The sequence below is a fragment of the Neofelis nebulosa genome, chromosome 2, assembly GCF_028018385.1.
Source record: "Neofelis nebulosa isolate mNeoNeb1 chromosome 2, mNeoNeb1.pri, whole genome shotgun sequence".
Lineage (NCBI taxonomy): Eukaryota > Metazoa > Chordata > Mammalia > Carnivora > Felidae > Neofelis > Neofelis nebulosa.
In genome coordinates this window covers 7,128,735-7,142,642 of record NC_080783.1, presented here as the reverse complement: position 1 = coordinate 7,142,642, position 13,908 = coordinate 7,128,735, and the positions used below count along the sequence as shown (strand labels likewise).

The 13,908-nt window shown below is 44.1% G+C and overlaps 1 protein-coding gene across 2 annotated transcripts in view; it reads right to left on the bottom strand.

The window, feature by feature from the left end:
* NGEF (neuronal guanine nucleotide exchange factor) overlaps positions 1-13,908 on the bottom strand; it is a 108,093-nt gene that overhangs the window by 16,916 nt on the left and 77,269 nt on the right. For both annotated transcript variants that reach the window (XM_058700941.1, XM_058700948.1), the window contains one exon: positions 13,135-13,436. In XM_058700941.1, the coding sequence (XP_058556924.1) occupies positions 13,135-13,436 (302 nt within the window). The remainder of the gene's footprint in view (positions 1-13,134; positions 13,437-13,908) is intronic.

Genomic DNA, 13,908 nt, shown 5'->3' with positions numbered 1-13,908 from the left:
GTTGCCCCGGAGATACTCAAAATATCATTCCCGCTCCTTTTTTTCAGGCTGTGCACACCCAGCTCACCAAGACTGAGGACCAGGGCAACTCTGTCTTCTTCTATCTCTTTGCCGAGCCAGGTTACTGGCCCTCGCCGGGGACACAAGCCACACCAGCCGCAGGAGTGACCACTCCCAGTGCATGCTGGGGACGGACAGCCCCTCCAGATTCTTCTGGCGGGTCAGGCCTGGTGAGAGCTAAGCGCTGTCTGATGCTTCCTCCTGCTAGTGACTGTCCCCACTGCTCCCCAGTCCTGGTCCCTCCTGTTTGCTCCCTTTCAGGACAATTCTGTGTTCCACGGCTTTCCGGGGAAGCCCCTGCCCTCCCCCCGTTGAACACCCTACCTTCTCTACAGCTGCCCCTCCTAACCTTGTCACTTGAATGTACGACTGATTATTTTCTCAGACTGTTGTGTTCTCAAACAGGAGCTCCCAAACCTCTCCAAGGAGGACAGTGGGAACCAAGAGCTTCAGAATAAGTTTAAAAACCAAAAAACAAAACCAAGAAAATCCTACCCGACACCTAAGATGGGGTTTTCCAATTTCAGCTACCTACTTACTTAGAAAGGCAGGGAAACGCACAGTTTTACTCTTAAATCCTGATTCGATGACTGATTAAGACTCGGGCCTGCCAAAAGGCCATCGTTCGGGGTATTTTCCGTGTGTGAACAGTAGTTCACTGCAACCTGCTGCTTGTGTAGCTTAAGGAGGAAAAGACGTTCCAACAACAGAGGGAGCTGGCGGTACGAGTTGCCCGACTTGCTCTGATAAATGAGGAGCTCTGATGCAGAAGTCACCGATTTGGAATAAAAAATCTGAAGGTCTCCCTGTGCTGTCCCTTGCCACGTTTTAACAAAATAGAAACTCACATTCAGCTTTTTAAAATAAACACGAAGGGCGCCTGGGTGGCTCAGTCGGGTAAGCGACCGACTTTGTCTCAGGTCATGATCTTGCGGTTTGTGAGTTCCAGCCCCGCGTCGGGCTCTGTGCTGACAGCTCAGAGCCTGGAGCTGCTTCGGATTCTGTGTCTCCCTCTCTCTCTGCCCCTCCCCTACTCATGCTCTGTGTCTGTCTCTCAGTCATAAAGAAACGTTAAAAAAATTTTTTAAATAAATATGAAAAGTCAGACCATAAAGACTCAGAGCAAGACACACAGAAGCCTGCGTGCCCGCGTTATTTGCTACTGCGCGGGACTATATTTACGGTGAGCTCATCCTAGTTGTTTACAGATCGGATCCATAGAAAATGACAAACATGAAATTTATTAAATATCTTTATTTCCTATGCCAATTCTACTACGGATGTCATGTTCCACCATGACTTTTTTTAATTTAAAATATTTTTTTAATGTCTATTTATTTATTTTGAGAGAGAGAGAGAGAGCAGGTGTGCAGCACAAGTGGGGGAGGGGCAGAGAGAGGGAGGGAGAGAGAATCCCAAGTAGGCTCCACGCCGAATGCAGGGCTCAGTCTCACAACCATGAGATCACAACCTGAGCTGCTATCAAGAGAGATGCTTAACAGACCGAGCCATCCAGGTGCCTATGCGGTCTTTTAAAATTTTCTAATGTGTCGTAAATTCTAGTTCATTCGTTTTTTTCCTTTTTTTAAAATGTTTATTTATTTTTGAGAGAGAGAGACAGAGCATGGGTGGAGGAGGGGCAGAGAGAGAGGGAGACACAGAATCCGAAGCAGACTCCAGGCTCTGAGCTGTCAGCACAGGGCCCGACGCAGGGCTCTAACTCGTGAACCACGAGATCATGACCTGAGCTGAAGTCAGATGCTTTACTGACTGAGCCACCCAGGCGCCCACGTTCATTCTTTTAAAACACGTTTTTTACATGTTTTGCCTTTGTACGCTGTCTTACTAGATAATTCCCCCATGATTGGGCATTTCGGGTTCTTACCCCCATTCTTCCCCTAATTTTTGCTGGAATGAACATCCTAATAAATATTTGTGCACGTTTCTGATTATTTTTCAAGATGAATTTCTAGGAATAGTAACACTAGACAGTGGACAAACATACTCTTGTAGGGGGTTGGTACAAATATTGGTATACTCTCCCTATCAGCTGTGTTTGAGAGTACTCATTTAAAAATCTCCCCAACACCAGGTTTTAAATATATTTAAAAGCCTCTGCCATTTGCAAGGCCTGTGCTTCAATGCTGCTTTAAATTTTTTTTTTTCAACGTTTTTTATTTATTTTTGGGACAGAGAGAGACAGAGCATGAACGGGGGAGGGGCAGAGAGAGAGGGAGACACAGAATCGGAAACAGGCTCCAGGCTCCGAGCCATCAGCCCAGAGCCTGACGCGGGGCTCGAACTCACGGACCGCGAGATCGTGACCTGGCTGAAGTCGGACGCTTAACCGACTGCGCCACCAAGGCGCCCCGCTTCAATGCTGCTTTAATTTGGACCCCGTTGATTAAACCAGTGACATTGATTTCTTTTTTTCCTCCTTTTTAAATCACTGGCCACTTGGCAGTTTTCCTGAGAATCGTTTTGTCCGTTTTCCTTTGGGATACTCATCTTTTTCTTATTGATAGAGCTTACTAATTGATTGAAGCCTGGGTTTTGCTGATACATACAACAACAACTAAGTTTTGTATGTTTTTCTTAGAATCAGGCATTTCCCTCAACTGCCTTATCAGATCCAGGACTTTTGAATCCCTCAGGATTTTTATTTTTTATTTATTTTTTAAATATTTACTTTTGAGAGAGCGCCAGCAGGGGAGGGGCAGAAACAGGGAGACAGAGGATATGAGGCACCCTTTGCACTGACAGGCTGACCGCAGTGAGCCCGACACGGGGCTCGAACTCACGAACTGCGAGATCATGAGCTGAGCCGAAGTCAGACACTCAACTGACTGAGCCACCTAGGCGCCCCCACCCCAAGATTTTTAAGTAGGCAGCCATCCTTCATTGGCAGGTAAGAGTGGCTTTGACTTTCCTTCTTTATTGCTTTTTATCTCTTATTTCTTTCCTTGTCACGTTGGCCTGGCTTGAACTTCCAGAACATCAGCGTTAGCAAGATTCATTGTCTTGCCTTTATTGCCTCCAACAAATCTTTGTTCAATGTGATCTTGGATATAGACTTAAGATATTCCTTATACATTTCAGACAGTATCCTGAGTTTTGTTTAGATGGAAATAAATGGACTACTTCCCTTTCCAACGTCTTTGAAGATCAGGACGTTCTTCTCCTCTGGCCTATTGACATGATTCATTTTGGCCCAAACTTGACACTATCTTTGTATTGATGCATATGTGCTCAATGTATGTTATTCTTTTAATGTAGCCCCAGGTTTGATTTTCTTGTGTTTTAGGTAAATTTTTGCCTTAATTCACAGTGAGACAGATCTAGGTTTTATTTTGGGGGGGGAGTGTGGGAAAGAGTGCTGATTTTGTTGGGCTGAACAGAAGGAGGACATTCAACCCTTTTTTTTAAATTTTAGTTTTTAAATTAATATGCAGTAAAATTGACTGTTTTGGGGGTGCGCAGTTCTGTGAATTTTAACACAAGTATAGATACTTATAACCAATATTGCAACCAGGGCGCACAAGGGTTTTATCAAAGGGCCCCTGTGCTATCCTGCTCTAGTCACACCGTCCCCAACCCTCACCCCTGGCAATCATCCATCTGGTCTCTGTCACTGTAACTGTTGTTCTCAGAATGTCCTACACATGGAATCTTTAGTGTGGAAACTTTCTGCTTTCTTTTGCTCAGCCAGATGCCTCTGAAATTCATCTAGGCCGTGCGTATCAATAGATCTTCTTTTTAGCACAGAGCAGCATGCCATTGTACGCACCTGTATCTATATCCAACGGATAGGTATCCGTATCTGTTAAAGGATATTTGGGTTGTTCCAAGTCTTGGGCAATTATGAATAGAGATACTATAAACCTTCATGTGCAGGCTTTTGCGTAAATGTGAGTTTTTTATGTATGTATCTAGAGTTTTTTATGTATCTAGAGCAATGGTTCTCAACGAGGAAGTATTTTTGCTCCCCAGGGTACGTTCAGCTAGATCGAGACACACTTGTGGCTGTCACAACTGGGGGTAGAAACGTGTTACAATGCACAGGAGAGCTCCCCCCAACCCCCAACAAAGAATGATCCAGCCCCAAATGTCACAATGTTGCTCTTGAGACACTGGTCTAGGTAGACACGTACGATTGGGACTGCTGGGCTCTACGCTGTCTGTTTCACTTATAAGAGCCCTGAGTTAGGCTCTGTGTTGAGTATGGCACCTGCTTCAGATTCTCCCTCTCTCTCTGCCCCCTCCCCCACTTGTGCTCTTTCTCTCTAAAACAAAACACAAAACAAAATAAAAAGAAACCACCCACTCTTCTCCAGAGCAGCCAGACCATTTTGCAATCCTACCAGCGATGTACATGAATTCTAGGTCTCCCACATCCACACCAGCACTTGGTGTTGTATTTTTTTTTTTTTTTTTAGCTAGTGTGTATCATTATTAGGTTTTTTTAACGTTTATTTTTAAGAGAGAGAGCATGAGTGAGAGGGACACAGAGAGAGGGGGTGACAAAATCCAAAGTGGGCTCCAAGCTGACAGCAGACAGCCTGACGCAGGGCTCGAACTCACGAACCATGAGATCATGACCTGAGCCGAAGTCAGACACTTAACCAACTGAGCCACCCAGGCAGCCCTATTATTATTAGTTTTAAGAGGGTTTTCCTTTGTGGATTTGTTAGGATTTTCTATGTAGACAATCATCATATCACCTGTGAACAGGGATAGGGACAGTTTATTTCTAACTTCCCTGCAGACTTTCTCTTTGACTCAGGGACACGTGCTGCTTGACTTCTGTGTTTGGAGATTTTTCTGTTATCTTCATGTGATTTTTATTTTTATTCTATTATAATCAGAGAACATACTTTGTATGATCTGAACTGAATTATTTTATTTATTTTACTTTCTAGAATTTATTTATTTTTTATCATTTATATCCAAGTTAGTTAGCACATAGTGCAACAATGATTTCAGGAGTAGATTCCTTAAACCCCTTACCCATTTAGCCCATCTCCCCTCCCACAACTCCTCCAGCAACCCTCTGTTTGTTCTCTATATTTAGGAGTCTCATGTTTTGTCACCCTCCCTGTTTTTATATAATTTTTGCTTCCCTTCCCTTATGTTCATCTGTTTTGTCTCTTTTTTTTTTTTTAATTTTATTTTTTAACGTTTATTTATTTTTGAGACAGAGAGAGAGAATGAACGGGGGAGGGTCAGAGAGAGCGAGACACAGAATCTGAAACAGGCTCTGAGCTGTCAGCACAGAGCCCGACGTGGGGCTCGAACTCATGGACCGCGAGATCATGACCTGAGCCGAAGTCAGACGCTTAACCCACTGAGCCACCCAGGCGCCCCTCTGTTTTGTCTCTTAAAGTCCTCATATGAGTGAAGTCATATGATTTTTGTCTTTCTCTGACTAATTTCGCTTAGCATAATACCCTCTAGTTCCATCCACGTAGTTGCCAATGGCAAGATTTCATTCTTTTTGATTGCCGAGTAATACTCCATTGTATATATATACCACATCTTTATCCGTTCATCCATCGATGGACATTTGGGCTCTTTCCATACTTTGACTATTGTTGATAGTGCTGCTATAAACATGGGGGTGCATGTGCCTCTTCAAAACAGCATCCCTGTATCCCTTGGATAGATACCTAGTAATGCAATTGCTGGGTCATAGGGTAGTTCTATTTTTAATTTTTTGAGGAACCCCAATACTGTTTTCCCGAGTGGCTGCAGCAGCTTGCATTCCCACCAGCAGTGCAAAAGAGATCCTCTTTCTCCGCATCCTTGCCAACATCTGTTGTTGCCTGAGTTGTGAATGTTAGCCATCCTGACAGGTGTGAGGTGGTATCTCATTGTGGTTTTAATTTGTATTGCCCTGATGATGAGTGATGTTGAGCATCTTTTCATGTGTCGGTTGGCCACCATGTCTTCTTTGGTGAAGTGTCTATTCATGTCTTTTGCCCCTTTCTTCACTGGATTATTTGTTTTTTGGGTGTTGAGTTTGATAAGGTCTGTATAGATGGACACTAACCCTTTATCTGATATGTTGTTTGCAAATATCTTCTCCCATCCCGTCAGTTGCCTTTTAGTTTTGCTGATTGTTTCCTTTGCTGTGTAGAAGCTTTTTACTTTGATGAGGTCTCAATAGTTCATTGACCTGAATTCTTTAAAATCTCTTAAAGCGTGCTAATGATCCATCTTGGTGAATGTTCTGTGTGCACTTGAAAAAAAAAAACAAACCTGTATTCTACTAGTGTTGAGTGGGGTGTCCTATAAATGTCATTAGTTCCAGTTGGTTGATGACAGTCAACTTTTCTTTTTTTTTTTTTTTTTAAAGAAAGCAGATTCTGCTTTATTATTTATTTGATATTCTTTTAAGTAGGCCAGCACAGAGCCCAGTGTGGGGCTTGAACTCACGACCCTGAGATCAAGACCTGAGCTGAGATCAAGAGTTGAACACTTAAGTGACTGAGCCACCCAGGCACCACCCCCCACTTTCTAAACTTTTTTTTTTTTTTTTTTTTTTTTTTTTTTTGAGAGAGGGAAAGAGCATGCATGTGTGCATGTTGGGGAGGGGCAGAGGCAGAGGGAGAGAGAATGTTAAGCAGGCTTCAAGCCCAGCAAGGAGCTGGTCGAGGGACTCAATCCCACAATCCTGGGATCATGACCGGAGCTGAAATCAAGAGTCAGACGCTCAACTGACTGAGCCACCCAGGCACCTGAATGACATTCAACTCTTCTATATCCTGATTTCATGCCTCCAGGTCCTACTGATTATGGAGAGAGGGGGTGTTTAAGTGGATTTGTTGCAACGTGTGTGTGCACTACTGATCAGATTTGGTTACTAAGATTTTCAAATTATGTGTGTATTTCCCTCTTTGCCATGTTCTAGACCAGGGGTCAGCACACCATAGCCCATGGGCCGGCCAACTGTAACTGTAAAGTTTAACTGGAATGCCCATCCCTTTGCATGGTGTCTATCTGCGGCTATGACATTATAACGAAGAGCTGAGTGGTTATGAAAGGGGCCGTATGGCCCGCAAAGCCTAAAATATTTACTATCAAGTCCTTTACTAACGGATGATTCCTGCTCTAGACTTGTCCTGACCAATACAGTGGCAACCTGGAGCTCTTGAAATGGAGGTTGGTTTAAATTAAGTAAAATTAAACGTTTGGTTCCTCAGTTGCACTAACTGGGTTTCAAATGCTCAACAGTCACATGTTGACTGGAGACTTTTGGAGATGCAGTTATAGAACATGTCTGGTGTTGCAGAAAATGCTGCTGGCCAGCAGTGTTCTAGGCTATTCTAAGCAACAAGGGACTCCTCTGTGCTTTGACCACTTGGCACAACTCAGTCATCTGGGTGCAACATCTCTTTTGTAGATTTTTTTGGCTACCTGGTATATTTTGGTGTTTAAAAAATTTTTATTTTTGAGTTAATTTTTGGTAGCTTATATTTTCCTAGAAAATAATTCTTCACTCAAAACTTTTACGTTATCTTTTGATCTCTACCCTATCTGCTTTCCTTAAGAGTATGTTTGTGTGGGGGGTTTCCCACCGTATGTCTCAAGCTGACATCTTAGTTCAGTTAATTTTGTATTTATTCCTTATTTAATAATGAAAGCATGTAAGGTTGTGAATTTTTATCCAAATGCAGCTTTGGCAGCGTTCTGTATGTTTTTAAAAATGTAGCATCTTCCTCATCATCTTTGAAAAAGTCTATAATTATAAGATTTACTTTCTTATCTCAAAGGTTAGGAGCATTTAAACATTTCTGATGTGAGGTTTTTACACTGTTTACATTTATTTTCTTGTTTCACTGCATTTTATGGCAGAGAGATTCCGGCCTGTACAATTTTAATAAACATTTATCGAGCTTTTTCTTATGGCTGTTGAACATGGCCACTCTTTGGTGGTATTTCTGGACACTGGAAAATAAAAGATTGCTTCTCCTAGGAGCAGTGCTGTCCAAAAGAAATAGCAGTCTCAGATACAATTTTAAATTTCTTAGTAACCACATTAAAAAAGGTCAAAAAAAAAAAAAAAAAAGGAAAATTTTCATCTGGTTTACTTAATCTAGTGTATCCAGGATATTATGTCAACATGCAATATAGAAATTATTAATAAGGTACTTTGTTTTCTTTTTATTTGTGCTAAGCCCTCAAAATTTGGCGTGTATTTTACACGCACAATATGTTCCGTTGGGGTTAACCGCGTTAAGGGATCCGTAGCCCCACGTGGAGACAGACTACCAGTGGGCGACACGCCTTCAGTGACTATAGAGATCTGTAAAAATGTCTTAAACCCACCTCATGACTGTCTTCAGATTGCTTATGTCTGTGGTATATCCCACCCCTACAGAGACAGTATATTGTGTGTGTCAGCTTCTGCTAGTGTTTCTGATGGATTCTGCTCTGTCTGGCTGCCAGTTCATAATAGTTTGTAATATTACCTTTTCATTGTAGAGAGCACCTCTTGGGAATGGCCTTCCTACTTCCTAATCATAAGACAGAACATCTAGGAGACTAGGTTGAAAACAGTAAAAAGACTGGCAGGTTTCCTATAAAAATGACAAAATATTTTTATGTGAAAAAAGATACAACAGACAAAGCATGAAGGCAGGGCACCACTGAGATCAGCCCGTATGGCTCTTTATCCTCCTAACTGAGTTGATGTGCCTGGCAGCCCTGTGATACAGGTACTATGATTATCTCCATTTTACAGATAAGGAAACAAAGGCACAGAGAGGCTAAGTAACAGGCCCAAGGTCACACAGCTAGGGAGTAGCAGAACTGGGATTCAAACCCAGGCAGTTGGGCTCCGGTGCCTGTGGGCATAACCACCATGCTAAATCACTTCCCCTATGCTTTATGCTTTATGACAGAAGAAAACATTTTAAATGTATATAAAAAAATGTAACGTCCAGAACATACAAAAAGCTGCTATCGATCAAGAAGAGAAATACAGTAAAACCTTGACTTGTGAGCATAATTTGCTCTGGAAACATGCTTGTAATCCAAAGCACTCATATATCAAAGTGGATTTCAAGAACTATTGACTCAGTTGTGATCATGTGACATGTGGCATCATGTCCTACTTGTACTGCAAGACATGGCTCACTTGTCAAGTTAAAGTTCATTAGAGGTGTTTGCTCGTCTTGCGGAACCCTCGCTGAACAAGGTACCCGAAATCCAAGGTCCTGCTGGATAAACGCCCTAATAGAAAAATGGGCAAAGGATAAGAACAGGCAATTCTTAGATAAAGAAACGGAAACAGCCAACAAACATATGAAAAGACGCTCAACTTACAAGTCATTGATACAGGCGGGTTAAAACGAGGTACGATTTCTTTCACCCAACAGACTGGGGCAAACATCTTGCGGTTTGCTAACTGGCACCCCTGGGGCGGTACAGAATCTGTCTTGCCTCTTTGAATGGCAAGCTGGCAGTGCCCACCACCATTTAAACTGTTCTTTGCGGCGACATTTACCCCAATGTTTACAGCGGCGCTGTCAACAGAAGCCAAATTATCGAAAGAGCCCAAATGTCCATCAAGTGATGGATGAAATAGATTAGATGTGGTTTATACATACAATGGAATACTACTCGGCGATGAAAAAGAATGAAATCTGGCCATTGGCAGCAACACGGATGGAACTGGAGGATATTATGCTAAGCCAAAGAAGTCAGAGGAAGACAGATATCACATGATTTCACTCATACGTAGAATTTGAGAAACTTTACAGATTTTCATAGGGGAAGGGAAGGAAAAATAAGATAAAAACAGAGGGAGGCAAACCATAAGAAACTCTTAAATACAGAGAACAAACTGATGGTTGAGGGGGTGGGGGAAATGGGGGCTGGGCATTAAGGTGGGCACTTGTTGGGATGGTCACTGGGTGTCATATGTAAGTGATGAATCACTGGGTTCTACTCCTGAAGCCAAGACTACACTCTATGTTAGCTAACTTGAGAATTTAAAAAAAAAAAAAAAGCATACATGCGAACTTAGAAAACCTTAAAATAAACTGTTCACTTTTTACTTTTTTCACTTAAAAAATTTTTTTCTTTTAATTATGTAATCTCTACACCCAAAAGGGCTCGAACTCAAGACCCTGAGATCAAGGGTCACATGCTCTTCCGACTGAGCCAGCCAGGTGCCCCTAGAGCGCACTTTACTTTGATACATGAGCACGGAGATACATGCACACAGAAGCTCTTCCTAATCAAGCTCCGCGGGACCACTTGCTGAGTCAATGGCACTGTTTCCCTGCAAAGCTGTGCAGGGGTCTGCTGAGCTCTTTGGTCACCAGGCCACCTGCACACTTCCCTCCCCACCTATGAGCTGCCCGCCCCCGTGCTTGCCGTCACACTCATTCAAGCCAGCTGTACTGCAGGCCACGGGGAGCGGTTTTCATGAAAATTAAGCTGAAGGCTCTTAAGAGGCCAACAAAAAGCAAGTTGCTAAAAACCAAAACCCAAATCAAACTGCTGTTGAATAAAACAACTAAGTATGGGGGGAAACCTCACAAACATCTGTAAGGATTTTGCCCCTACGAGTCTCTGTAAGTGTCTGAACTCCAAAACCAGAGTTTTGTGACATTGTGACTACACTTTAAACAGGAAAGAGAAGACACACACAGCTGGTCCCCCGGTGAGAGGCCAGGAGCCGAGAAAAGGCCGGCACACGTCTGCACTGTGTTTTCTTGAACAACGAAAACGTGTTCATGAATTGCTTATTTAATTTTAAAACACTTAAAAATAAAGCGGTACCTTCATCAACGTAAAGGATCCCTTTAACAATACAAGATGATTCGCTCCCTTTGTTAACTTATCTGAATTCGACTCTGTCCCACAATGTAACGGGTCTAGTTTTCCAATCAATTGGAGGATTTCGGTCTTTCCATGGAGGATTTAAGCAATTTACACTTATTATAACTGATAAGTTTGCTACAGACTCTGCCACCTTATTTTATGTTGTTGGTTTGTGTGTGTGTGTGTGTGTGTGTGCTTTTTTATGGTTTTCTTTTATTACAAAGAGAGCCCTGTGCTCTCTGCTTTAACTTTACTTATGTTGTAGAAAGCTTATAAGTTCTACTAGAGTTTATCCCTAAGCTTTCCGAAGTAGTTCAAATCTTTATTTCTCTAATTATCAAGGTAAGAAAAAGAAATATTTACCCAGAAATTGGTCTTTTTTCCTTGTTCCAGGGACCAAAAAAAAAAAAAAAAAAAGAAGTCCCCATGGTGGTAATACTGTGTGAAACAAGTCAAATACAAAATAGTATTGTATAATTCCTAGTTAGGGGATGGTGACCGTGCCTGCGGCTGGGGAAGCCTCTAGGAGGGACGGACAGGTGCGGGGGTGGGAGGGGTGTCTCTCCACATGTTCCGGCACCTTCCTCACGGTTGCTTTTCTCAATCCAGCGCCCCCTGCCTCCGGGGAGGTACCCCCATATATCTTCATTTCCATGGGGGCGACTGGCTTCTTTATGCCTCCTCCAGTATTTTTTATGCAAAACTGGGGAGAAGCCACATCGGGAATGGATGCCTACACATTATTTACATCAGAAGTTTCATAAGAAAAAACAAAACTCTTGACACAGCCATTTACAAGTCACTGCTCACAAGTCCCAAGGGATGTCAAGTTTTAATCCATCCCTCCTGATCGTCCCTGACCCTCCCGGGTGGGGTGCCGGCGGCTCTGCACAAAATACCCACCCCCCCCGGCCCCAACGGCCCCCTCACCTTCCCTGAGCAGCTGTCAAGCACACTGTGAGCCTGAGTCCACGTTAGGGGACTCTGGTCAGGAGTACTCTCATTCCCAGTGGTGGGCTGTGGGCACACGTTACTTGTGCCTTTTAAATAAACAAGAAGAACAAATGTTTCTGTGGACTCCGGTGCAGAAGGCACAGGGGTTAAACAGGGCAGGCCATCTGGAGACCCGGCCGCATCTAGGAACAAGTTCCAGTATGGTCCTGAAGGGGTACGTGAGTGTGGGTGAGAGACAGATGATGAAACTGAACAGATTGAAAAAAAACCCAAATCTCTCCACCTATCTATCCACCTTTTTTTTTTTTTAATGTTTATTTATTTTTGAGACAGAGAGAGAGCATGAACAGGGGAGGGGCAGAGAGAGAGGGAGACACAGAATCTGAAACGGGCTCCAGGCTCTGAGCCGTCAGCACAGAGCCCGACGCGGGGCTCGAACTCATAGACCGCGAGATCATGACCTGAGCCGAAGTCGGCCGCTTAACCCACTGAGCCACCCAGGCGCCCCTCTATCCACCTTTTAAAATTCCCCATGAGCACCCACGTGGATCCTCGCCATTTCCCCCCCAGCAGTCTCTGTCCTCACCGCTGACCGGCCACGCCCTGCTGACTCTAGACCACAGGTGCGCTTTCTGCACCCAAGTAATCTTTGCTCAACTAAATGAACACGAAGATTTCTTAGCGACGCATTTCTCTCACTGTTAATTTTTCATGGGTTATTTCTCCCTGCCTGCGACAAACCGTTAGGCAACCCAGTGCTTCTGCCTCAGCCTAACTCACAGGCAAGGTCTGGCTGAACCATCAAGTGAAGCAGAGAAGGCACACAAGTCCAGGCAAGGTGGCAGGGGCTCCAGAATGACGCGGTGAAGGTGAACCACAGATGACTGACTTCCTTCCCGGGCCCAGCGAGCTCGGCATCACCGAGTGCATCGGCGCTCACGTGTGCCCCACAAACACCCGACGGCAATGGCGGGGACAAAAGAATGCCACCTTGCTCTCTAATGAAACAGCTAGGCTGTGAACATGCAGGCTTGGGCTGAGCTCTCCTGGAAGGTAATGAGGGATTTTTTGTTGCCTGTGAAATGATGTGAATTTCCCTGCATGTTCTGGATGGCTGAGCCCTGCCTGGAACTCTTCTGGTTAGCCAGCTGGAGGTCCTCCCCTCACAGAAGAAGCCTCACCACCGCCCCCCCCACCCCCCCCCACCCCCACCCCTGGTTAAAACACCTGTATGTTCTGAAAGGAGATAAGGAGATCCCACCCCCTCCCTTCCGGGCAGCCCTTTACCTCCTGCAGTTTGATCTCCTCGGGCTGGAGGATTTCCAGCACCCCGCTGCTCTGAATCTCTGGAAGATCCTGCCAGAGGTTAAATCGCGAGTGGGGGTTACTGAGCAGGCAGATCTGGGGCAGAGCCTTCCTCTCGGGTGGGCTTGCCGGCTCATCCTCCTCCTCCTCGTCCTCATCCTCTCCTGGAGTCTCCTCGCTGGCCGGGGAAACATGGGCATTGGTTTGTATCTCTGCATCCTGTTGTCTCCTGGTTTCAATTTCCTGGAGTGTTGATTTGTCTCGGTATTCCTGATACAGGAGCCCTGAAGCCAAACAGATTTATAATGAAGAAAAGGGAAAGATTTCAGACGAAGATCTTTCTGAATCACTAGGTCAAGGCTCGGTACTCTTATCAAGGGCAGGTGCTGCACCTATGAATACATAAAGCCAGCCAGCCCCGCACCCGTCTCCCCAAAAGGCTCCGGGCGGCCCAATGAACTGCCACATCTTCATTTCTCAGGAACGATCAGCATATGGAAGTTTTGTTCAACAAATAAAGAAATCCATGAATGCATTCAAAATCCAATCACACAAATATACTCGGCAAATCTAGAACTTGATGTGTTAATAACCATTGTGCACAGAGTTGATGGAGACGTCCCAATTACGTTTCAGTATCCCAACAGGATGCTTTCCCTAGCCTTAAATGCTTCAATATTAAAAACCCAAGTATGTTCATTTGTGAAATGGGAGTAGTTGTAAATTCTCATCGTGAAGGAAAGACCAGTAATTCAT